The sequence below is a fragment of the Musa acuminata genome, chromosome BXJ1-8, assembly GCF_036884655.1.
Source record: "Musa acuminata AAA Group cultivar baxijiao chromosome BXJ1-8, Cavendish_Baxijiao_AAA, whole genome shotgun sequence".
In the NCBI taxonomy this organism is placed as follows: domain Eukaryota; kingdom Viridiplantae; phylum Streptophyta; class Magnoliopsida; order Zingiberales; family Musaceae; genus Musa; species Musa acuminata.
This window is the reverse complement of record NC_088334.1, coordinates 45,204,117-45,230,506: the sequence shown is the minus strand read 5'-3', so window position 1 is coordinate 45,230,506 and position 26,390 is coordinate 45,204,117. Positions and strand designations below refer to the sequence as shown.

General features: G+C 39.3%; 3 protein-coding genes across 5 annotated transcripts; 2 read left to right on the top strand and 1 right to left on the bottom strand.

The window, feature by feature from the left end:
• Positions 1-1,765: 1,765 nt before the first annotated feature.
• On the top strand, positions 1,766-3,315 carry LOC135680371 (uncharacterized). Its single transcript, XM_065194253.1, has 3 exons — positions 1,766-2,207; positions 2,439-2,852; positions 3,077-3,315. The coding sequence occupies exons 1-3, from the start codon at positions 1,766-1,768 to the stop codon at positions 3,313-3,315; spliced, it is 1,095 nt and encodes a 364-aa protein (XP_065050325.1).
• A 440-nt stretch (positions 3,316-3,755) lies between these two features.
• On the bottom strand, positions 3,756-5,627 carry LOC135588147 (large ribosomal subunit protein P3-like). Of its 2 annotated transcripts, none has more exons than XM_065080135.1 (2): positions 5,354-5,627; positions 3,756-4,103 (listed from the first exon to the last, which is right to left on the bottom strand). In XM_065080135.1, exons 1-2 carry the CDS (start codon positions 5,549-5,551, stop codon positions 3,879-3,881), a joined length of 423 nt encoding a protein of 140 aa, XP_064936207.1. In that variant the 5' UTR covers positions 5,552-5,627; the 3' UTR covers positions 3,756-3,878. The 2 variants fall into 2 exon arrangements, with proteins under 2 accessions (XP_064936207.1, XP_064936208.1); XM_065080136.1 differs by having other exon boundaries at positions 3,756-4,052; positions 5,354-5,625.
• Positions 5,628-15,267: 9,640 nt separating this feature from the next.
• LOC103995171 (auxin response factor 19) lies at positions 15,268-25,482 on the top strand. 2 transcript variants are annotated; one of them, XM_065080134.1, is made up of 14 exons: positions 15,268-15,551; positions 15,633-15,745; positions 17,699-17,797; positions 17,901-17,957; positions 18,484-18,639; positions 18,735-18,804; positions 19,064-19,154; positions 19,446-19,610; positions 19,734-19,856; positions 20,643-20,718; positions 20,859-20,994; positions 21,583-23,438; positions 23,942-24,132; positions 24,806-25,482. In XM_065080134.1, the coding sequence occupies exons 1-14, from the start codon at positions 15,506-15,508 to the stop codon at positions 25,002-25,004; spliced, it is 3,378 nt and encodes a 1,125-aa protein (XP_064936206.1). In that variant the 5' UTR covers positions 15,268-15,505; the 3' UTR covers positions 25,005-25,482. The 2 variants fall into 2 exon arrangements, with proteins under 2 accessions (XP_064936206.1, XP_009413972.2); XM_009415697.3 differs by having other exon boundaries at positions 18,720-18,804.
• The last annotated feature ends 908 nt before the right edge of the window (positions 25,483-26,390 follow it).

Here is a 26,390-nt window from a genome sequence, read left to right as displayed (position 1 = left end):
AAGCTCCGTCGGCCTCAATGCAGGAAGCGGCAGCAGCAGCAGATGCAGCGAAAGCTGCTGCAGTAGAGGAAGCAAGATGCAACAGTAGATGGAAGTGGCTACTGCTACAAGAACTGCAATCGTTCATGTTGTCGCAGGAAAGCAGTGATGGTTGTGTGGCAAGGATAGCGGCAACGACACTTCTCGCTCGAGCGAGATGTGAGAACAAGGAGGAGAGGTTGCTGGCCGGGGAGCAGTTGCGAGGACGATGACCACCACGGCAACGTAGGCGAGGTTCATGGGAGGGCGGGAGGTGGCCAACTCGATCGGGGATGGAGTCGAAGAGGCAGGAGAAGAAGCCCACAGGCGCCGGAGGAGAGGTAAGCAACGACGTTGCCCTTTCCAACCGAACAGGAAAGAGGAGGAGGCGGCGGGAGAGGAATCATCGGTCTTCTGTAGTGGAGGAAGGAAGTCAACACCCGTCCTTCCGGCTTCCACACTAACACCCAGAAGAGCCTACATCTGCAAGGGAGAAGGCTATGATACCATGTTAGAAAAAAGATAGAAAAGAAATTATTAAAGAAGCTTAATTGTATTCACATGTCATTCTCCTATTTATACAAGTTAGAATGGAAAATTTTCCTCAACAAATTAGAGAATTTCGAATAAAAAATATCCTCATATAGTCGATAAAATCTTTTCTGCTATCAATAAGAACCTTAAAGAAAGATATCATGAGTTATAAAATCTGAAAACTTTAATTGATACTAATATCCTTTAAACATATCGAGTAATTTACTTATTATATAATTATACGTATATAACTCAAACTACTTAGCATTAATCATATTTAAAAGTGATTAATCTTTTATATGGATATTATTGAAAAAGGAAGGAAGGGGCCCATTATATATATATATATATAAAGCTAATTTTCAAAGGACATGTGTGCAAAATCTCTTTCTTACTTTAATCACCTGGCGTGAGGCTCGTCTGTCTCGCGTCAGGGTCCAGCTTATCTGGTGACGTATCCGCTTGAAGGCTGAATCTTGAACCGGAGAGTGCAGCAGATCCTTGCAAAACATCAATCAATCAATCAGTCAGAGGGTCAAATGAACCGTCCAGATGAAAGGGCTCGAGGGCATTTTAGGACTTCCAAGTTGGGTCTCTCTCTCTCTCTCTCGTTCTCTTCACGCAGACGGTCGGTAGTCGGTACTACGTCCCCGCGCGAACTCCGACGCCTACGTCAAATAATCGCCGAATCTTTTCCTCGCGATTCTGAAGCCCCAACAAAGCCCAATTTCTCGGCTTTATTTAAATTTAGATTGTTTTCCCGCCACCCGATAAATTGGCGATGTTTCCGAGGCCCCCGTGCTGTCATCCGGACTCTCAGCGTGCCGGGAGCGGGTCGCCATTTCCTCGCCCCCAAACCCCGAGCCCCATCCCTAAGCCCGCTCGTCCTCTCTCTTCCTTCGTCTCCAACGCGGTGGATCGTCGGCCTCTTAGGGCTCCCGGGGAGCTGCAACTCATCACCGTCTTGCTTCCCGTTCTTTGTTTGATGAGCCGTGGGTCCGATCGCGCTGCGGATTTCCGGCTCTCGGGCGATTTCTTCCTGCTTCTGCTGCTGTTCCTCTTGGCCTTCTTCTTGTTCCTCTTATCTCTCGTGCTCTTCGGTTTCCTTGGCCTCGTCGCTCTCTCTCGCCTTCTCCTTGAGTGAGTCTGGGGGACAAGAGGGGATCTGTTTGGGCTTTTAGCTTCAGAATCAACCGATTCCTCAAGGGACTTAATGGAATTCCTCAAGACAAGGTTTCCAAGTCGTGTTGGTAAGTTGAAGGGGGTAAAAAACCCAGATCAGGACCGAGAACAGTTGTCCTTGTCCTCGGAGGAGCTCAAAGATGAGACCTTGGACGCAATGCCGAAGCCGGCTACCGCTCCGGATGGGGGAGACGACGACGACGACGACGACGACGATTTCATCACCAACGACGTGAAGAGGCGGCTGAAGGAACTGAGAAAGAACAGCTTCATGGTCCTCATACCAGAAGAAGGCCATCCGGGAGAGCAGGAAGAGGAAGAGAAAGAGGAGGAGGAGAGCAGCTCGAGTGGGTGGGGGGCCTCAGAAGCCAGTGCTGGGTATTCCTGTTGTGGGTTCGACACATTTTATGACCAGTACTGCGGCCGGATGCTGTTCTTTGACAGGTTGATATCCCGGCATCTAAATGAAGCTGGTATGGCATCAACAAATGCATCTGCATCTCAAAGATTCTGCAATCATATTATTATCCATAGAGATATGTATTTTAATACTTGATGATGAGCGTCAAGTGCATTTTGCCTCTGTATCACATCATGTTCTTAACTTTGATCTAATGTTCCTCTCTTATTAGTGGCATTAGTTTGATCCTAATCCGAGCTACTTCTGTCAAGTTTCATACAAGTTTACGACATACATGTTACAGGATCTCGGAGTACCTCACAGCGATCACCCAGATCTGTGTCGAAGAAGTTAGATTTGGCCCTTCGAAAGCTCCGTTTCAAGAAGGGGCAAGACGAGCACCCAGACGACCGCGAACAACCACAGCTGCCGCAGCAGGAAGACGAGCGGTGCCGAAACCTTGAAGCTGCTTATGTAGCGCAGGTTTCTTTAAGTTGGGAGGCACTTCATGGTCAGTACATGCAACTGAGAGTGAAGATTTCGTCGCAGCCGGAGGATGGTGCTTCCTATGGCAATGCTGCGCAATTGTTTCAGCAGTTCCAGGTTTTGTTGCAGAGATTTATTGAGAACGAGCCATTTGAGCAAGGATCTAGGGTGGAGGTTTATGCCCATGGCCGGAGTTGGCTGTCTAAGTTGCTTCAGGTGCCGAATTTTCTAGGTAAAAATAAGCAACTCCGTTAAACTTCTCTACAGTCGTTTCAATCACATTCCATTTGTGAGATTAAAGAATCTGTGCTTTGCACCTGTCTTTTACATAATATGTGGTGGAAACTGAGTGATCTCTAGGTTATCATCTTTCAGACAGAACAATAGGTATCATGCAAGAACACTAACCTCAAATCCAATATTCTGTTCTTTGATATGCTTTTGCTTTCCTTTCAGGTATAGATCAGAAAGAAAATGTGGAGAATTATACGGACTTGCCAATTCTTGCGGCCGACTTAGTTAAGATAATGGAGGATTCCATCCTAACCTTCCGCCTTTTTCTGAAGATGGACAAGAAAAGAACAGGTAGCTTCTTTCGAGCTCACAGCCCTCGGAGCTCCCTTCATCAAGTGCAAGCCTCACTTGATAAGGTATGCCACATGATCGAAGATAGATGCATGCTGCAAATTAAATGATCAGTCGAAATATTATAAATTGGTGATTCTTTGAATTGCAGAAGGAGATGAGAGTGAAGGAACTGTTCAAAAAGAAGAAAGGGTGGAGGAAGAGAACCTGGCCGACCACCACGGAGGAAGTGGAACTGCTATTTGCTCTCATCGACATCAAAGTCATATCGAGGGTTCTGAGGATGGCACGGCTCAGCAAGGAACAGTTGTTATGGTGTGAAGAAAAGATGAGCAAGCTCGATCTTTCGGGCAACAGACTCTGCAGGGATGGCTCGCTGCTCCTCTTCCCCTGTTGATAGTGCGCTTTGCTTATTTTTCCTCCTGTGCTTCTATTACTACATGTATCAGACAATATATCAACCTTTGATCTTCTGTAAAGTGCAGTAGTGGCCTTCCAATTGTGACACATACTATGATACAATAGTAATAATAAATCAATACTACGACAGTTCAAAAAATTATTATTGACTGAAATTGATAAATCAAAGCATAACATCACTCATTAATTTTCTAAGGTAGCAATCAAGAATTTTTCAAAAGATCAAAAATAGCACACCATCCAAACTGGTAAACTAATCAAAGAGGGAGAACCCCATATCATCGTCGCTCTCCTCTTTCTCTTCCTTCTTTTCCTCGGGAGTGGGAGGTGCATCTGGAGCAGCAGAACCGCCACCAGATCCTGCAGCTGCGCCACCTGGAGCACCAGCTCCGATAAATGCTCCACCACCACCTCCCCCAATTATCACCTGTACGTCCAGAAGCAAAATAACCTTGAGGGGAGATACACAAACTGATATCTGTAATGAAGCAACTTATATTACTCTCAACACAACCTGCCCACAGTAGAGCTGAACATGATGATGAACATAAGCACACATACAAAATTAGCTCATGCTTCTAACATTGTTTAACATGATTAACATGCCCATACAAGAGCACATGAAAAAGAGATTCACAAGATAAAAAGAGACATCTTGTGGGCATCACCATGGGCACCAGGCATAAAAGAAGACTCTTGAATAAGCAAAAAGAACTTTCTACTGTTTCGATTTGTCACTTATTTGATTTGAAGATTTTGTCAGAAATAAGCCGACATGGCTTGAAGCATAATATCCAAATTGCGATTCTTTATACAATTGGCTGAGTCATCGGACATGATCAGACAAGATTGAACCCGCTTCGGCGAATGCGTGCAAGCAACCAAAAGGAACCTTAACACACAGCATATGTAAGGCATTTATTTTATAAGACTGTAGAAGCAAGCAGTACAAAAAATCATTGGTAAAGCAACCAAGTTCACATACCAATCTTCTTAAATCTTATTTAGGTTGGATAATAATTTGCCGGATGATATGATCCATGACACCAATAAAAAAAGCAGTAACCAGCTACTAGGCAAAATTAACTTTGATAATTATAAAAAAGAAGAACCCAAGAGTAATATCTTCGGAGTGACAAACCATTGATCTTCCAATATAACATATAATGCGTAGGAAAGGTTGATGCGTCCTTAGATTAGGATAAACACTGATGGAGTAAGGCCCCAAAGAACCAAAGATGTATGTTTTCAGGAAGTGTAAACTGTCTCCTACGCTTTGCCACTAATAACACATATTTAAGCATTACAATAATTCCCAGCTCGATCTCTGGTTGCTCTGGAACATCCAATAAGTATATATCTATAATAGAGGAATCCAGCATACTCCTTCCAGATAGCATTTACTTATCGCAAAACCATCACTAATTTAAGATCATTCTTACTGTACATATAGTGCATCTTCCAGATAATTTGCCCTTTCAAGCTTTCTCAAACCTCTTCCCACCTTACCTCTCTTGCTCAAAGGACGAACCTTTCCCTAAATACAATGACAAGATACATATCTCATGACCTCCCGACTACAAAAGAGAAAAAAATCTAATAACATAATTGATCACAAGAAATAAGGAAGATAAGAGCTTGTTGTAAGCCTATCTATGATAAAGATTAATTTGCGATCGACGACAAGTAGAGACACACATTAGGCGAAATCAAGGAAAGGCCTCTCACCTGGAAGACGGCCGAAGAGGGGGAGACCATGGAGAAAGAAGACTGGACGCCGCCAGTGGAGTCAACCGCGAGCGCCTCCTGGACGAGCAGCCGCTGGAGGTCGAAAGTCGAAGCGGCCGACGCCTCCAGGTCGCCGGAGAGCTGCTTCGCGCTCCACTCGCCGCCGGAGCTGCGGCACACGAAGGTGAACACGCCCATCGCCCTTCCGCGTCTCCTCACTCGCGCCGACCGGAAGCTGTGCAAACCCTAGGAATGGACGGGCCCTCGTCACCCCCACCTCTCCCCTTTTATAGTAGACGCACCATACTGGATGGACAAAAAAGCCCATCACATTATAGTTTCTTCGCCGATACAGTTCGACCACGTGCAGATCACGTGACATAAGATTTGGTTAGGGGACTTGAATTGGACCGGATCAATCATGCGTCGATGATTTGATGGACCACATCATGATTCATGTGATGGGTCGTTAGATTGACCATTGGCCAATCAAAGATACATACGAGTCCAGATCAATTCGAGGCGCTAATCTTGGCGAGCACTTGGACTTGATCTCAAATGCTACCAGAAACATCATGTAATCACAGCCGTCGACTTGATTTGATGCACATGTGCCCCTATTCTTCAACTGAGGTATTGTGTTGATCCTATTGCTATCTTTGTGTTCAGCTATAGATATTATTTTTTACTAAATTAGAAAAAAATATTTTATAGAAGAAAAATACAAAAATTATCCCTCCTATCAAAATGTGCAAACAAATAAAGTTGAGAGAGGTCCAATGTAAATTTAGATGATATATATATATATATATATATATATATATATATATATATAATTATCTTGGTCCTCGGAGAAGCCCAAGTCTAAACTGCAAGCTCAGTTCAAACCCAAATCAAAGTTCATATTTTAGCCCAAATCATAACTCCAAGTTCTTCAAACTTTGAATCTAAATTTATCGGATGAAGTTTTAGATACACCTAATAATTATTATGGATAGAAGGTTCGAAACTTTATCTAATATTTTTTTAAGCAATATTACCTAATTTAGAGGTTTTGGAATGAAGTCTCATGTGAGATTATTGCTTGCAGCAGAAGGCCACTGCAGATAGTGAAGGCCACTGCAATATTATCTCATGTGACATCCAATCCTTGCATCTTTTAGACATCAGAGGGAGGAACCCATACAGCTTCTCCCCCTCATTATCAGCTAAAGCTACTCTCATCCAGGTGTTGTTTGCTCTGTTATTTACCATATCATTACATCTCATGCATTCATTTTAGTTGATTGCAAAATTGTCAGGCAAGTCACTATCACTCTGCAGATATTTCTGAGTTTTGGATAATTACATGGATATTCTGATTATTTTTAAAGAATGCTGGTGAATACATACAAGATGGACAGCAGGGTAGCATATGAGCAAATTAATGCGGATAGCATGATGGTGAATTGGATGATATGGTGGTTTTGCTGTTAGTGTTAGGCATTTATGACTTGATTATGGCTTGTCACAATCTTGTTTATTGCAGGTGTTGGGTCTTTATCACTAGATTTTTGCATTCACCCCTGTGGAGCATTAGATCAATGGTTTATTATCAGAAAATAAAAAGTGAGGAAAAACAAGGATCAGATTCTGCTTGAGTTCTTGAGCTCTTGAATTCCACATGATCAAGTTGTATGTGCATTTTGATGTGAAAAAAATAATCAAATCCTCATTCAAAATTGCCTTTAAACAGCTGTCCAATTGCAGCAGAAGGCCACTGTAGATCAATTGGAAGATTTCTGTAAGTTTTAGTTTTCACATGAGAATGTTTAGAATAATTCTGATCTAATATTTTAGATTAGAAAGGAAACAAACATATATAAAAAGGAACAAATCAAATTTGATTTTGATCAAGATTGTATCTCTACAAGAATGAAAATCTATCCCCTTCAAAGAACAAAAAAGGTAGATGGAATGATGCAATACGATATTTGTTTTAGGGAGTTGTTTGCCTGAAATAACTCCTTATTATCTTCTTATTTTCATTCCTCTATTATTACAAAAGAAAAGGCTTTGTTAGTTCTTGACCAGCTTGTCCTACATAATGGATGTCCTCAATCACAAACTGAACATCTAGCATCTTTTTCTCTTCACACATTATGATTATTATTTCCCCTGATCAACCTAATCCAGCTGATCTCCTGTTGTAGAGGATGAAAGAAAGATGGGGATCAACTAATCAGGTGGGACAGAACCTGGTCTGTCTTCATTCTTTTCAGGCCCTATTCAATGTCACAAGAACATGAAATGTCCACTTCAACAGGTAGGGAAGATGCCCTACTTGCTAACCAGCCCTTAGGTGATGTGGTGTCATTGTGGTCTGAGTCAAGTGAGCTGGCTCTTGTGGAGTTGGGTGGATGAATGATGAATGTATGGTGCTTAGATCTTGCATTTAATGGACTTTGGGTTTTTCTTCTGTGCATCTTTTTGAGCACATAAAATAGTGTAAATTTTGTTATACCAACAAAAAGAGAGAGTGAAGAAAACAAAAGAGGAAGATCCCAAGTATGAGAATGATATCATATAATAGATTATAACTTTATTTGCTGTCTGTGGTGCATGTGTAATCAATACATACTCTAGTTTTTCTAGGTATAATAGAGATGCTGAGTCACAATACATAATTGTGCTTTTGTGCATACTCAATAGTGTTTTATGTGTTATAGAATAGTTAATCATGTCAAAGTACAAAAGTAGTGAGTCTTAAAAGCAAAAGTTGGACTTTTCAAAAAGGACCAGACCTCATTTGACATTTTTTTCTTTATTCTTTTTTTCTGTTTTGGAAATATAAGGTAAAAGGGATTTATGTATATCAGTTTGCTGTTACAGAGACTGTACAATTTTGAAGAATTGAGGGACCAGAATAAATAGCTAGGACAAAAGATAAAGACAACATGAAAAAGAAAGAGAAGGATTTAATGGAAAAGGATGTATGTTTTTGATTGGCTCTTTTGATCATCGATTAAAAAGAACATATCCATGCACCAGATTTTCGCCGATGAAAAGTTTGGGGAGGATTAATATACGCTATCTTAGTTTTTTTTTTTTTTTAAATAATTTTATGACTCAAAAACCTGATCTTTCATATTGTAAGAGAACAATCTTTCTCTTATATTAAAGCTTATACTCTTTAATTAAAAATATTAATTTGGAAGCATAATCTGAACAAATAAAACATCCAATAAATCCTTCACTTCTTATAAAATACCAGGGATCTCTATCCTTTATGCTTAAAAAAAAAAAGAAGGTACTGACCCATCTTTCAATAGTAATATATTAAATCATCCTCTTTAGGAGACTTAATTTGATAGTAAGATTGTTTATGGCATGAAGCATCAATGTTTAAGTCATAAAAAGAATAGTTAAGACTGCATATATTGACCCTGAATACTCCGGTACCTATCACTAGAAAAATTGTAACTTGCTTTTATTAAGCTGTTAGTTTCGATTAAAAGTCATTAGACATTATAAAACAACTGTTCTTCAAGCGAGTAAAAAAAGACTGCAAATTAACTTTCAGAACTCAGTATACTCAAGGAACTGACCTTAAAAAATGTCATGATTCTTTAGTCACACATGATTTGAACAAACTGTCATAGTACTCAGTTAAATGCATTTGTTTATTGAATTCTTTAGTCACACATGATTTGAACAAACTGCCATAGTACTCAGTTAAATGCATTTGTTTATTGAATTCTTTCTCCTGTTCTGCTTTCTCTTTTGAGTTCAAGAAGTATCTAAATTAATGCACTGTAGCTCTTGCTAGGTTCACAAAGAAATTTATGCAGTCTACAACCAGATTAAGCTGTTCTGAAATATGCAGCATCAACTTTTTCCTTCTGCTGTAATCATTAAAGCTTGATCCTTGCATTTTCAAGGAATGTTCTATTTTGCCAGCCGCTATCACCTCAATTATTTTCAAGCATTAACAACTGACACTCTCAGAAAATTCAAATAATCAATCCACAGAGTTTCAAAGGTCAACATTGTTCACTCAAAGAGAAGAATGCCTTTAAGAAGCTATAATTTATTAAACAATAATGACAAAAGATAATTAAGAAACAATTAAGAGATTGCTTTGCTTAAAAAGAGATAATAGGTTTATTTACCTATTGAATTTATTCCCCGTGCATATTCTTTTTACTTCACTTTCTCAATAGCCTCCTTTAATCAGTTTTAGGATATGCCACAGAAGAGGTCAGTCCCTTTTAGCACAAGGTGGTCCTAAGGTGCAGTCCTTATAATTTGATGTGATGTTAATAGATGAATCAAAGGAGTCTTTCCCCTCACCTTCCAGGGTCTATGATCATGTCAGGCCATCTAATTTACAAATGTCAGCACTTGATTCACTCATTATTCATCTCATTGCATGTGCTCTTCAATATATTACATTTAACTAAGAACTTGTTCTTTTACAGTAAGAGAATTTGTCACCCCCTCTTTATCTCTAAACTCATCTGTGATGTAAATGCAAATTCAAGTGTTAAATACAATGTTCTGCCTTCAGTTTTATCATCATATTCCAAACTCTGATGGCTAAGAAAAGAACAAACTAATTGGACAGAGAGGTTCAAAAGGACTGGTAAAAAACACATAAAGCCCCATAGTACAATATTCTCACCAACTTGATCCATAATTTGAAGAGGAGGATTCCTGCCTTTTTTTCTCTCTCTGATTCTGCATTTGGTCAACTTCTTCCATGCTCCAGGGTTTGTTGTACCAGCTGAGGACTGGTAACAATGAGGTCTCATTTCAAGAGACATGCTATACTTAAGTGTTCCCTGAGGAACACCCAGAAGACAAGAGACCTGTCTATTGAACCAATGGATTCTCTAAGTCCTAGGGATACTAAACATCCTAGCTGGTGATACAATATATAGAAAACTGTTGTTCAACCACATTCCAAAAATTTTAGTGTAGATCAGATGGTAGCACCTATGGATTAAGCTTGTTGGTCTTCATTTTTTTTTTAAATCTCCTGTTGGTATTTATGGTGGCCAACCTGATTCTGCATCAGCAAAATAAGTTGCCAACAACCACTAACTGAGATGTTTTGTTTAAATTTGGAAGCTACTCTTTATCAAATAGCTCTTTAAGGTAATATTTTATACAGTTTAAGGTTTGTGTTATCAGCAAGTACCTATCAGATTTATTAATGTCTTTAACTTCTAATGCTCCTTATTATCTAAAGCTTATTAACTAAACTTAATATAAAATGAAGTATCATGTTGCCTTTAATCTTCTGCTTGATACACCAAATCCAACTTTTCAGATGAATCCAGAACAGCAGAGAGATCTATTTAATTTGTAATTTGATCAAATTGCCTGAATCAAAGGAATTAGTAGGCTTCTTGTTGATCCCTGAGGCCATTGGTCACACCATATTGTTGAAAATGCTAACTTGTGTTGATGGTAACAAATAGTAGATCCCTTTTTTCCATACTTATTATGGACCTAGTTCATGTAATCAACTGATACATGTATTCTGCTTTGGTTATCTGCAAAATAATGCTTTTAGATCTTGGATGATTCAAAATAGTCTTGTTGTATATGACTCTGCAATAATGGAGTCTAATCTACTTGTAGATATCTAGTAAAAGTTATGTATGTGTATATTTTTAATTTAAAGCCATCTTAGTTCTTTCAATCAGTTTAACAACTAAAAAATGTGATTGCAAAATGCACCACAAAAAACATCACTCATCAATGATGGTGTTGAAAAGTATGTATAGATTTGACTTGAGAGATCCAATTACTTCAGCTATCTACTTGCTTGAAGTTCCTGTAATGCATTTGAAAATGTTTCATCTTTTATAATTATAAATACAAATCACAATTTCAGCCACATGTAATGATGTGGATGGCTTTTCAGTGTCAGAAATAAAGTCAAGATCAACTAAGCATGTTCTGAGAAAAGAAACCATAGTCTCCAGAAAACACTATTTAGTTGAAGCATCTGAATTCTAAAGGATTTCATCTTTGTAGTTACTCTCCACAAGTTCATTTGGAAAGCTGTGATTTCTTATACTGTACTGTCAAGTATATCCAGTAGTGTCACTCTGATATGCACATACATGGTGACTCATTATACAGAATAACCATGGTGAACAGATATTAAATGCATTGGATAGCATCATGGGACATATAGGGGCATTTGTGTCCAATATTGTCTAATGGCAGCAATGCTAGCTTCAAATGGAAAAGTAGTTGAAACTGGTGGTATTGGACATGACATGGTTGGTAGGTGAAGGGTTCACATATGGCTATAGATGGCTACATGATGAGAAGATCTATATTGCAGCATACAACATCCAGAATTGAATGCATAGGATGGATGGTATGAAACTTTGCCTTGTGGTATTTTCTGAGCCACTAAAACCCCAGGACTAAATCAACTGTTCTTCCAAGTTTAGCCCAAGGAACCTCATCAAAATTCTCATATCTGATGTTATAGAGCTTTTATCTTTTTTGTTTATCAATAAAAACTGAAAATGATAGAAATGTATATAATGTCTTCATGCTTAGCTTTTGGTTTTTAAGTATCTTATTCTGAAAAGTCTATAAACATCATTCCAGTACTTTTTGCCCTCATTATCAGTATATGATGCTTAAGACAATCATGACTATCTCATGCTCTTTTTTCTTTTTGCAATTATGATGTTTTTTATTTCTAAAAGCATTTAGGTGCCTAACAAGACTCATATTCCAAGTGTAATCTGATTCCATATCCTTTAACTGCATGGGGAATATTACTGCCTACTGAAAGCTAAGCCAGTTGTAGAGCCTTTGGAAGGTGGCCAATTCATTCACTATCCAATCAATCATTTCTGCCTTCCCCTCACTCCATACCATACAACATTAAACTTTTCACAGAGACATTACCATTGCCTGGAGTTTCCATCAGGTTTCTGACCTCTGTGACCTGTGGAATTCTGTGCAGCTACCAATGCTGCAGATGGGATCTGCTTTGTTCTGTTCTAGCTGTACAAAGAACATATATGTGATAATTTTCAAGTATTAAATGTTATATATGTTCCTTGTGACCACTGTTGCAGCAAAACCATGTTCTTGACAGAAGGGATCCCTTTTTAAAATTTAAATTAGATTATATAAGTTGAAAATATAAAAATGCTCATGAACATGTGGGTGGCTTGTGGGGGTAGTAAATGTTACCAAAGAATAAGCATTTGGTAGCCCCCCACCTCATGCAGGAGTGAATTAAACATTTTAGATGACAAAAATGCTGAAAAAAAGACATGACTAAGTAGCAGAAGAATTCATTACCAAGATGAGCTGTGGAAACAGACTTCATAAGGTAGATGGGGGCAGATCTGCTTTATGTTTTAGTCCAAACCACAGGTGGTGTCTGAAACTTATCTTAGTGACTGTTTTCGATCATTGAACACCATGTGACATGTTCTATTCTTTGTGATAGTAAAAGTACTTCGATTTGTGGTTGCAAATTCATGTACATGCATGGCATTAGCTCAAACAGTCCATCAAGAGAATATCTTCTTTCGGAAGAAAGTAACCCACTGATGCTTGACAAAAGATGATGACGGAGTCATGCCTTTATCTCTCATCTCTAATACAATCAGACATCCATGTGAAGAGATCATCATTGACTATAGCAACAGTATTAGTTTGAGAAAATACATCTGAGATGGAGAAGTGGGCATGGATTGGAACGGTAGATTAATATATATTTTGTTGGGATGAACAGGACATGAATCAATAATCTATTACGTGCTCCAGTATAGTGTAAGCAAGAGTAAATATATATTTTAATGGGGAGATGTAGAGTGATTCTTCTTCTTGTTCCAGCATCAAATTAGCTGTACTTCTCTCCTATGATTTGGATCCCTAAATGATACTAAAAGTGATATGTCCTGCAGATAATTCAGCAACCATTCATACAGAAGAATCAAGGACCCTTCATTTAAAAATGCTTTGGAGAAGGAGCTCAGAGGAAGCTTCCTGATGGAGTTCTAAAAGATCTACAAAGTTAGTTCTTTATACAAGAATTTAATTCTGAGTTTAGTAAGACAAAGAGAATTTTGAATCCCAGTTGACCAGGGAATGTAAGTTAGATTGATTTATGTCTTATTCTTTGCTCAGAAGTAAAAGATATTGACCAATCTATGCATAGATTGATTTATGCATTCTATTGCAGAAACAGTTCATCATACAAGATGTCATATATTCTGATGTTTAGGCTGATTTAGGGTTTATTCATGACACTCAGCTGAAGCATTCATCTGCTCTTTCTTCTGTAGAACATCACGGGCTACTGATCTTTGTTTTCCTTGTGTGTTTCCTGACTTCCTCTTCCAGCTTCAGATGAACATGAACAACCACTGTTTGCATGCACTGCTGCTGATGCCAACAGCCATGCAGCAGCTCATCAATGCTTCTCTCCAGTGTCCTAATCTGTGGCAGCTCATGACATCTGATACCTATCAAACATGTTAAGCCATACCGATCCTTGTTTTCCTTGCGTGTTTCCTGACTTCTTCTTCCAGCTTCAGATGAACATGAACAGCCACTGTTTGCGTGCACTGTTCCTGATGCCCATGGCCATCTCCAGTCAAGGGAGGTCCTCAACAACTCACCCAAGCTTTGCCTGGTCTGCCGTGATCTCTGGCACATGTACATAGCAGACATGTAAGGCCACACTCATCTCTGTTTCCTCCTGTGTTTTCCGATTCCTGCTACCAGAAGCAGGGCTTTTGCTTCGCATCGCTTTTCGTGGGTGACGGTAGGCCACGATCCGGGCCGGCAAAATCGAACCGGCGGTCCGATGCCGGACCGCACGCGGGTCCTACAGTGTGCTTTTCCCTCCCCTTCCGGAGGAGTGCGTATAAAACGCTAAATACATCGCTACGCGTCCCCTCAGACCCGACGGCCTACCGGCCTTATGATTTGTGAGCAGGGTGGCTCCCACGTTTTATTCCGTGTTACTACCTCACCAGCCAAAAGGACGCGAGTCGCGTCGCTGTCCACGTGGGAGGAAGGCACGCGCCGAACCGTACGCGCCACGTCACCCCGAGTTCGATGATGTTAAGCTCGCGGATCCGTATAACTAAGCACGATTATTGAAGCCTAATTCGACGACTTGGGAGTGTTAAGCTTGTTAGCTTTGTTCTTCGTGCATGATTGCCATCGTGATCGCTTCTATTCACGGTTTTGCCACCGCCTCCAAAAGAGTACCACAAAGCTGCGTGTGTGTCGGATTAGGTACGCGCGTCGGGCGTCCCCTTATACGCCACAGTTCCGTGCGGCTGATGTCTACGTGTTGGGCGCAACATAACATCACTGCATTTTACGTGTCATGGATGCCAATTAAAGTCTGTGATCGAAGTGAAAAGGAGACCTTTATGCACTATAGAATATTGTCGATAAAGCTTTCCCTTAACCTGCAATTAAGAGAGAGGGTAAGGCAATTGCTAATGCTACAACACTGTGTGTGGTAGTGGTAATAACGAGAGCTCACACGCTTGCACCGATTAAAAGAACTCGACCTGCTATTTACACGGAGACAAATATACCCACCACGCCATGCTCGCCACTCTTCTCTCGACATGTGGCAGGCCAAACGGACGAAGGCGGACGCTGCGACGTCACCCCAAGTCCGCCTGACCTGTGATTGGATAGCGTAAGTGGGTCCCTACGATCGCTGACTTACCCATGGATGTTTGAAGTGAGTTTTATTGTCGTAAAGCACTTTTATGAGATACAATTACGGATTGGTCCTTCTCTCGCGGTTAAACTTCGTTACTCTGGGGGTTAAAGAAAAAATACAGACCAAAGGCGGGGGCTAAAGTGCATATTATCCGCCAGTGGAGGAAGAAGAAATAGGAGGCGGCCTTCGGACCGAGAAGGAATGCTCGTGGTGTTGTTCTCTCTCTTGGTCTCGTGTTCTTCGCTTCTTCTTCGTCTTTTTGGATCTTCGCTTGTCGGAAGACGAGCCCATTGAGGGCCGAAACCGTCGCCGTTGGACCGGCCGTCTCGCCGGGAAACGAGCTCCCCACTCCGGCGGCCATGGAGAGCCGCACGGCAGCGGCAGCGGAGGCCTAAGGGTGAGCGGCAGAGCTCGCCGGAGTGAGCAAGATGAAGGCGGCTGCCAACGGAGCGGCGGTTCCCAACCCCTGCGAAGGTGAGTCCATTTTCCAGCTCGCTTTAGCTGTTTTGTCTGCGGCCGGTGGCGGCATGTGGATGACGCGTGTAGCGGTGACAGGGGACAGGAATACGATAAACCCAGAGCTATGGCACGCGTGCGCGGGGCCGCTCGTGATGCTGCCGCCGGTGGGGAGCCTCGTCGTGTACTTCCCGCAAGGGCACAGCGAGCAGGTAAAGAGAAGAGAAAGGCAAAGGGGCTCTTGCGAACCCTGTGATGTGTGCAGGAGCGTGGCCACCGCTCCCTGCTTGCTTCCTAGCGTGACCAAGTCCTACGGATTGGGAAAAGATTTCTGCTTTTGATGCTTGGAAGCTTTAGTGAAGCTTCTTACAGAAATCATTCATCTCTTCATGTGCACTGTTTCCTATTTTTCTCGCCTACAAATTATGTTGACTTGTTTCCTTTCCCGTTTTCTGAACGATACTTTTTGGCATGCCATTCTTCAATCTTTTAATGACTCATTTCATTTAATTCCTTACGAACGGATTTGACAAGCTCTTTAACTTCTTAAGGTCTTGTGGCTTCTAAATGAAGCGAAATGGGTCTTCTTTGTCTTGGTATTTTGGGAGATCTGCAGATACCAGGAACTACAGTTCGGTAGTTGGTTTAATTATTCGGAATTAGTATTTGCTTAAATCAAATCCAGTTTCGAATGGGAATCACTTTGATTGCTTCTTGGTGGTTCATGTTTCCTTGTTCAGTAAAAACCCTATTTTTGATTGATCTTCCATCATTTGTGAATATTTTTCTACATAGTATCCAGACCTCACTGCTCCATTTTATTGTCTTTTGTCGACTCTGTGATTTGTGCTTGGTAAGAGAACAAAACAAGAAAGATGGGTTGATGTTTGCCTTTCTCTTTGTAATTGTTGGCATGATTACGCCTTCTTTTTCTTTAGTGGTGCTCTTTTTTTCTGCATCATATTTGTAGCTTAAAACATAAGCTATGTTCGAGTATGAGGAAGAGAAAAGGTGTTTAGAAAACCATTCATTTCAGACACAACCCAGCTGGATCTGTTTTATCTTATAAATATCCAATTGTGGCTTCTATGTGAAATTAGGAAAGCCAGGCCACCACCATGTCATTCTCAGATCCTACAGTTGGATGAGCCAAGATTGTTTTAGATTCCTAATGACCCCTGTTTCATTGTTGATAGCTAGCCTGCTATACATAGAAACTGTTTGCAAATAAGATTCAGTGTCTCTGGTCCATATCTTGTGCATTACTTCATATTGGACATGTGTCATCTCTGTAAATCATATATGATAGTGGAGAACCTGCCTTTGAATGTTTGGTGGCCTTCCTGTGACTACTGTATGGTGAAAATGACAATTTATATATGCTGGAAAGCTATTTAACTGTTCTTTGTCCATCTAAAAAAATTATATATATGCCAACTTATTTCAAGGTTTTCCTGTGGCTACTGTATTTCCTCTGTTCCCTAGCTTTTTCATCACTAAACCACTTTCATGATGAATAATGTTGGATCATATGAATAAATTTTAAAAACCACAACTGAACTATTTTGCCATCAGGTTGTAGTTTGTATTTTTGGACTTGCACTTGCATTAACATTTGACTTTCTTTGAATTTTTTTAAAATATTTTGTTAGTTTTAGGTTTTGGTCGTTGTTTAAGACAGTCTGAATCTGATGTCGATTGGATTCAGCAATTAATACATGCACTAGATTAGATTTTCACTTTTGTTCAATAATCTAATTTATGTGTGTAAATGCAGTTGGTTAAGCTAATAAAGTTTTGATAAATAATAGAAGTGTATATTGTTCATATGAAGTAAATAATTGAGGAATATTTTAGGAACTAGATTGAGGAAGTATGGAACTGACAGCTGGCTTGTTTTGACTCGATCAGTGGATGAGCTACTTGGCAACTGTTCATGCATTATGATGCGTGCTATCCTTTTATAAGCCCAAGTTATCAAAACTCTACTATAAGAAAATTATCTATGTTGTTTAAAACATGATACTTAAAAATCAAATTTCTTTAATGAAGTAAATTAAATTGTCTTATTGCCATTGTACTCCATAATGTTGGTAGAAAAGATTTGTTATATGCCTTCGCTTACATGGCTTAGATTCATAATATATATACACATACAATTTCAGGTCGCAGCTTCTATGCAAAAGGATATTGATGCTCATGTTCCAAATTATCCAAATCTCCCCTCAAAGTTGATATGCCTTCTTCACAATGTCACACTGCATGTATGCCACCATTTCTTGATATTTATTTGTTCACAACAATGCAAGTTATGATTAAATTCGGTGGTGGACATTAATTTCAATTGCTGGTTTTGTAATGCTTTAGGCGGATCTAGAGACAGATGAAGTTTATGCTCAAATGACTCTTCAGCCAGCCAACTCAGTGAGTCTATCATGTCTTGTTTTTTGATGCTTCAACCAAGCTTTCAACTTCTAGCTTAAGATGGATAAAAAGATGTAGGTGGTCAGGTGGCAATTCGATGTGGAGATGCTCAACATCAAAGTCATCTCATGTACTTGGTACTCTATCTATTAACCACTAAATGTTGACCAAAATTAGAAAAACAACAAGTGTGAACTCTAAAGAGAAATATGACTATTAGGTCACCCTGATTTAATTCTTTGCTGCATGAGAGTTTTCTATCTCCTGGTGCTGCTCAAGAGCTCCATTCCGAAAAATTACTTGAGAAATATGGCTTTTAGCTTTAGAATTAAAAAACCATAAAGGTTGCATGGCTAATGTACTTGATATATAACGATACGGACAAATTCTGTTTCGAAGGAAGAAGCAGATACAGTGGCTGCTACCTCGTACTTTGAAACCCATTAGTCATTGCTGTATGCAGTAGATGCATCTCTGAAATCATTTAAACCCTTTCATGGGCTCACTTTTTTTCTTCTTGATACAGTATGACAAGGAGGCATTGCAAGCATCAGAGCTTGCATTAAAACAAACCAGGCCACAGACAGAATTCTTTTGTAAAACACTTACTGCAAGTGATACAAGCACTCATGGAGGTTTCTCTGTACCTCGTCGTGCTGCAGAGAAAAATTTTCCTCCTCTTGTAAGAAAATCTAGTCATGTAATCCTTGCATGTGATTCAACACTTAAGGCAGTTCTTTGATAATCCATCAATTGCTATAGGACTTTTCAATGCAGCCACCTTCTCAAGAACTGCAGGCGAGAGACTTGCATGATAATTTGTGGACCTTCCGTCACATCTATCGAGGTGAGACACAAAAAAGGGATCATTTTACGGGTCTTTCAAGTCAATGTTCCTGTCCACTTTATTTTTTTACACAAAGTCAAATGAATTTGTGTAATTCTTAGTCTGTAGATCATATATTAGAGGTTATTATTTTGATGCTTAGTCAAAGAAAAATAGTAAAAACGACTAAAATGTGATGACTTGCTGAACATGCTCTGACTGTTGCATTTCTAATTGACTTGGTATTCTTGAAAGGTCACGATCTTTCTGTGCAATCTAGGTCAACCCAAAAGGCACTTGCTCACAACTGGTTGGAGCTTATTTGTGGGTGGAAAGAGGCTCTTTGCTGGTGATTCAGTCTTATTTATTCGGTAAGTCTAACCTGAACTGTATGATGTGCACCAAGGCTATTATTATGTTTTCTTGCATCTAGAATGACAGTCATCCAGACATTATGAGGTAATTTTGGTTTATCTAAGAATGCATGCTCAAGTTGGTTATTATTTTAATAGAAGATTTATGATTGTTTCTTCCATATTCTCCACAACACGATACCAGTTGTCCCTTCTTCCTTGTTCTTAATTTCAGGTAGAATTTAAAGCTGAAAGATCAATATTCTGGACAAATCTCATGTGTTTTTCCTTCATTGTTCTGATGTTCAGGGATAAAAAACAACAGCTTCTTTTAGGCATTAGGCGTGCTAACAGGCAACCTACTAACATATCATCATCGGTTCTTTCAAGTGATAGTATGCATATTGGGATTCTTGCTGCTGCAGCCCATGCTGCCGCCAATCACAGCCCATTCACTGTATTTTACAACCCAAGGTATGTTTTTTCCAATTGCTTATTAGAAAAGCCAAAATTGGGTCATCTACAAATTTGGTGCAATCAGTTGTCTAATTTCATGTGCATCTGTTAATACAGTGATAGACTAACATTGCTCTGCAGGGCTAGTCCTTCAGAGTTTGTTGTTCCTTTTGCAAAGTACCAGAAAGCAGTATATAGCAACCAAATATCACTGGGTATGCGCTTTCGTATGATGTTCGAAACCGAAGAATTAGGAACACGAAGGTATGAAGCTTATATTCATTGATGCGACGTGATGTGTATTGATGCCTATTCTAGTGCAAGGATGTCATGGTGACCAAAAAGTCTGGTAGGAATGGTAGACTCAAACTGGTCTAGTTTAGGTTTCTTTCTCCATTAGACACTGAAACAGCCTAGATGGTAAGAAAATTCACCTTTTATTCTTGACAAAATGCAATTCGATAAATTAAACATTTTGTTGCAACAACGACAATCAAATGGCATCAAATTACACTTTTAAGTTCCACATAAAATAAAATAACTATGAAACTGTAAAGTTGTCTTAATGGACATGATATTCGTGCTGTAACTGCACAAAATAAAATATGTATGCCAAGGAGAGATTGGGATTCGACAAAGTTCAGCATATACTGGTTTCTTGAATATTTTGCATATAGTTGGGGAACACTCAGGTTAACACACAAATTAATTGTCGATGGGCTTCTGGAGGAGACTACTCGATCTTTTAAAGAGATTGTCTTGCCTCTTTCTGCACTTTAAGTGTTGCATATGCAATACACTTGAGAATATACTTGAATGGTCAGTTATTGCCTAAATTGTGGATCCAACTTAAGCACCTATCAGTTAGGCAACCAGCTTTAGCAACATTATTCTGGTTTTGCATTCCTGTTTATGTAATAAGCTAAACTTCTTATTTCTAAACTGACAACTGCTTTCTTATTCAGCATAATCTTTTGGTATTTATACGACATCCACCACAAATCTATCCTATCAGATCAAATAAGCAAACTTGCTCTAAAAATACTGCAGGTACATGGGTACAATCACAGGTATTAGCGATCTAGATCCTGTTAGGTGGAAAAACTCACAATGGTGCAATTTGCAGGTTCGCATTGAACATCAATGATTTTTTGTGCTTTGGGTTTCAAATCCATTTAGTCTTAGGCTTTTGGTCTAACTAATAAATTATATTCGTTATCTTTTTACAATTTATTCCCTACTAATGACATTCTGCATCCTTGACAGGTAGGATGGGATGAGTCTGCAGCAGGTGAGAGGCGCAACAGAGTCTCTATATGGGATATTGAACCTGTAGTAGCTCCTTTCTTCATCTGTCCTCCACCATTTTTTAGAAAGCGACCCATACCACCAGGAGTGCCAGGTATTTGATGCATATTCCGTGAACAGCAATCCTCTAGTAAAAGTGGATTTACATCCTTGCAGAACATTCTTAAGTTCTCTTCCCCAGTAAATTCTAACAAACTGCAGGATATAGCCTTAAGTAAGCATTTTCTACAAACATTGAAGTGCTTACTCCCAATTGTGGGGTTATCTTTTTCACCACTGAGTTCTATTTAGAGTAAAGTTGCTCCTATTTATCGAGGTGAGTTATAGAAACCGTTTCTCTGCTTGCTGAGAATTGGCTGTGTACATCAATCGTCTCCTAACCTCACACTAGCTAGAGCCTTTTGTGTTGGGCTGTGCTTTTTCAGCTGTCGGTTGACATCACTGGTCACACATTAAAGTGCTTGGCATTGAAAAAGAGAATGGGTATTTTTGTAGCATAAGAAACAATTTATTGATTTATTAGTGGCTGGAGAAGAACCACTTATTATTGAAGTGGAAATCCAGTCACTAGACAGTAAGCAGGACAGGTGAAAATTGTAGATGAATCTTGATCAATGAACTTGGTAAGTAAGGTATGAAATGGATGATGAGATAGATGCTGAATTGACAGTTGTTATTGCAGATGATGAATCATCAGAAATGGAAATTTTTTTCAAGAGGGCAATGCCTTGGCTTGGAGAGGAGATCTGCATAAAGGATTCTCAAACTCAGAGCACTATAATGCCTGGCCTAAGTTTAGTTCAATGGATGAATTTGCAGCAGAATCCCTCTCTAGCTAACCAAACCCTGCTGGCAGAAACTTTGCAGTCCCTTAATGGAGCAGTTATGCAGAACCTTGGCACAACTGATCTTTGTAGGCAGTATGGTTTGCACCCTCAAACATTGCAGCATAATAACATACAGTTCAACACTAACAGGTTCCCTCCACAAGCCCAAGAAGTTGATGAAATCGTTAAGGTGCCAATTCCACTGAACCAGTTGAGTGTTGCTAGTGCACCACCACAACAAATGCCAGATTTAACCGTGCAGACAAAGCATCAATTTGTTAACCAAGCATTACCGAATCAGAGGCACAACAATGTTGTGCAGCCACAAGTACTGGTCCAGACTCAAGTGCAGCCACAGCAGCAGCCAGTGCTTCAGAACAATCAGCTATCACAATCCAGTCTCCCACAAGATCAGCAACATCCTCAGCAACTGCTTCTGCAACAACTAAGGCAGCAGCTTCAGCAGCAGCAACATCAACAGCAACACCACCAGCAACTTCAGCAGCAATATGAGCAACAGCAAAGTAGGACCCCTGTTATGGTCCCCAGCCAAATGAATGAACAGTTATCTGACCAACACATTCAGTTGCAGCTGCTAAAGAAACTCCATCAGCCACAGCAGCAGCAGCAGCAGCAGCAGTCATTTTCACAGTCCAGAATGCAACAGCCTCAACATTCTCAAATTCAGGAATACCAGAAAGCTGCCATAGATGTACCACAGCAATTATCAAACTCCCATGCACAAGTTCAGCAGCCAGCAATCTTGCAACAATGTGCAAAAGCTATTTCACAGGTTGCAAGGCCACAAACCTTTCAGAACCAGCCACAACAAAATCCTCCTCAGCAGCAACTTCTACATGGTGAGTTGCATCGGGCATTTCTTCCTGCCTCACCAGCAACCAATCTGATCCGTGCTAGTGGCAGTTTGCTTGGTGCTGGGAGGGCACAGTCGGGAGTTACAGATGACATCCCATCTTGCTCTACATCACCTTCAGCAAACAATGTAGTTATTCTTCCCGATTCAATTTTAAATAGGACCCAACACTGCAATATTTCAACAGAAAAGATGTCTCAGTCAGTTACAATGCTTGGTCCAAACTTCTTCGAAGCTGCTGCAGTGAATCCTGACATCTCCAAGGAAATTACTAAAGATGTACATAACGCGAAGCTTTTGATCCCAATTTCCAAGGTGCAAAATCAGGCTGTTGTTGCCCCTCAGACATACATAAGCAATGCAGTGCAAATGGATTGCTTGGACACAACCTCTTCTGCAACTTCAGTGTGCCTATCTCAGACTGATGGACCTTTGCGTCAAAGCCTACCTCTCTCTTCTTCCAATCAACCGTCAATGCTAAGAGATCCACTTCCAGATATTGATGTCCAGGGCACAGATCCAAGAAATAGTCTCCTATTTGGAGTTAATATTGATGATTCATTGGGAATACCTCTGGCCACTGATAGTTTGCTAATTAATAATGTTGATTCAGGAAAGTATCAGAATCATATCGCAGGAAATGTGGTTGCCAATTATAATACCTCAAAAGATATCCAACAAGAGCTATCATCAACAATGGTTTCACAATCATTCGGAGTTCCAGACATGGCATTCAATTCTATTAATTCAACAACTAATGAGAATGGTTTCTTAAACAAAAATTCCTGGGTACCGACTCCACCACTGCCACTTCAACGCATGCGCACTTACACGAAGGTTTGTGGTTTCAGTTCTGGATGTTATGACATTTTTTTCTTTTAGCATTACCATATGACAAAATAATGCTCCTCTAATCTGAAAATTTGGAAACTTTGGATCAGTTTGTATTTCTTTTACATGACAATTTTACAGATCAATAAAATTACTTTGTCCAAGTGCATAAACTTCTATATTTTAATTGCCAAAATGTAGAGCAAGCAAATTATTATGGCAACAGTAAGTTCTGTGAGTTCAGAGATGTGTCAAATCTCCAGGGTAAATTTTCTAGTGATGAATGTAGATTTGATCCAATTCTCATGGTACCTCTTGAGTGAAACATGATCTGTCATGATACGGTATAAAAATCTTCAATGCTTGACTATATCAAACTGGCTGGGCAAACAGTTATAGAAATAAAATTTGATATTAACTATCTTTTAAGATTTTTGCATCTTGGTCATATCAAAACTCACCATTTCTACTTTTTCTTCTTGTGACATAACTTGTGACTCTATTTGTAGGTATACAAGCGTGGAGCTGTTGGTAGATCGATAGATGTCACACATTATTCAGGCTATGATGAGCTGAAACATGATCTTGCACGAATGTTCAGTATAGAGGGGCAGCTCGAAGATCGGCAAAGAATTGGCTGGAAGCTAGTTTATGTAGATCACGAGAATGATGTTCTCCTTGTGGGGGATGACCCATGGGAGTAAGTTTACATAATTTTATTGTTTTATTATATATTTTTTGGATTAAAGAGTATGCCAACACTCTAGGTTTTCTGAAAATTGAAAAAAATACACAGTGGTAACTAGGGATCTAGAAACTTCTGTTTGGCATTATGGTTTAGGAGACACTTACTGGAAAAATATTCATGTTTTTCCACTTATATGTGAAAGAACATGGGTAATAACATGACCATGTAAGTAAATTATTATCATGTGTTCAAGTGCCCTGTTGTATGTCTTTTGGAAAAAGGTAATTTTTTTTAGAACTTCCGAATATCTGAGGAAAGTACATATCAATTGGGATATAGAATCAATTTTTTAGAAAGATAAATACCGATACTCTCTGGGATTGTTCGATACTTGTATCTTTATCTACGACTTTATGTAATGATAAAGCAAGGTGTATCACATTTAAAAGAGGCTAGTCCTTTCAGTGACCCAAGTGCTCCAACCATCTAAACTTAAGAAACTGACTTTTAAGTTGGAAGTCTGCTACTTAAGTATTGAAGTGCCTGTGAAAAACCAACAGCAAAGAGTTGTAAAGAGTTATACTATTACTGATGTTATGCAAACTAGTACTTGTGCTATTTTCTTTTTTAGCTTTAAACCAATGGTTCTCTGTTGTGATGGGGCATAATTACTTCAAATGTGCAGGGAGTTTGTGAACTGTGTTCGGTGCATCAAGATATTGTCCCCACAAGAAGTCCAACAGATGAGCTTGGATGTCGATCTAGGGAACAACAACCTCCCAAATCAGGCTTGCAACAGTTCAGATGGTGGAAATCCCTTGAGGGGCCATGGAGATCAGAACTCAGGCAACCCTTCGGCTGGATCATATGATCGCTTTGAATGACATTATCGTATGATCATTTGGAATGACAAAATTGGCCATGCAGTGACACTGATGGTTGTTTTTCCCCGACAACAGTTGTTCAAATATTGAAGTCTCAACCTTCGAACTGCACAGCTGATGGTGAAAGCAAGTTACTCGAGTAGCCGCAAAGGATGACAAATCCACCCAATTACTTCCTAAGGGGAATTAGAAATTGTGCTGGTGAGTCATCCAAATCAAGGTAATAGTAGGATCCTATCAGGAGTTGCAGTTTTTGATGTTGGAGATCCATTCTTAGTTAATTTCAACTCCACTCTTCTGTTACCGAAAGCTTCAAGATTTCCTAATATGTATATGTGAATCATCTCAACAGAAAGCTGGGGAGATGAGCTAATTTACTTAGGTATGAACATAATGTATTGCCTGATGTAATTGTAATATGTTTTGATTTTTGTTCTGGTTCAAAACATAAATCCATAACTTTTATAATCATGATAGATCTTATTAGTGACTCCAAGCTTTAATAGATAAATAAGATTCATGGGCTATTTTCTATTTTTAATAATTCTTAGGAATTTGAATCAAATCATCATCAAATTATATTATTAATTTCTTTTGACATGAAATGCTGAAAAATATATAGAGAATCTAGCAAATATGTTTTTGTTGATCAATGAAAATATTTGGTTTCACTTATTTAATGTTGTCTTTAGCATCTCAAAATTATATTTATCTTCTGAAGGTGAAATATCTATATTCATTTATCCTAGTGATATTGGTTTTACTAATGAAAATACAAAAACAAAGGGTAAAAAGATGATTTTAACATTCTAATTTGTAGTAGTGAATGATATCGGTGGTAACAAGCGACGATGCCACTGGAGGTTGTAGATGACTGTTGTGGATAAGAAAAATAGTGAAGAGATGTAAGAATTGCTCTGCATCTATGTCGATCTCGACATAATTGTTAAGCGATCCTTATGTTGTTTGGTAAATGTGTCAACGTCGATGCAGATATAAAGTAGTTCTCACCTCTCGTCGTTGTTCTCCTTATCCACAATAGTCACTTACGACCTTCAACAACGTCGTTGTCCATTACTATTGATGTTATTTATCACCATCAATTGGAACGTTAAAATTATCTTTTATTTTTTTTTATATTTATGTTATTAAGATAAATAAACTTAAATATTTTATTTTTAAATTACATGGATATCAATGTAATTTTTTAAAATATAAGAACTAAAATTGTAGCTAATGGTGATTAATATGTATATGCATCAATCTCATTTGAATAGGTCCGTACACTGTCGTTGAAACCATCGACCCAGTCCAGTCATAACCCTATTAATCCATGAGAGTCGACCGGGTTCGATAGAATGAGGATTGAACCGGACCGAAGGATGA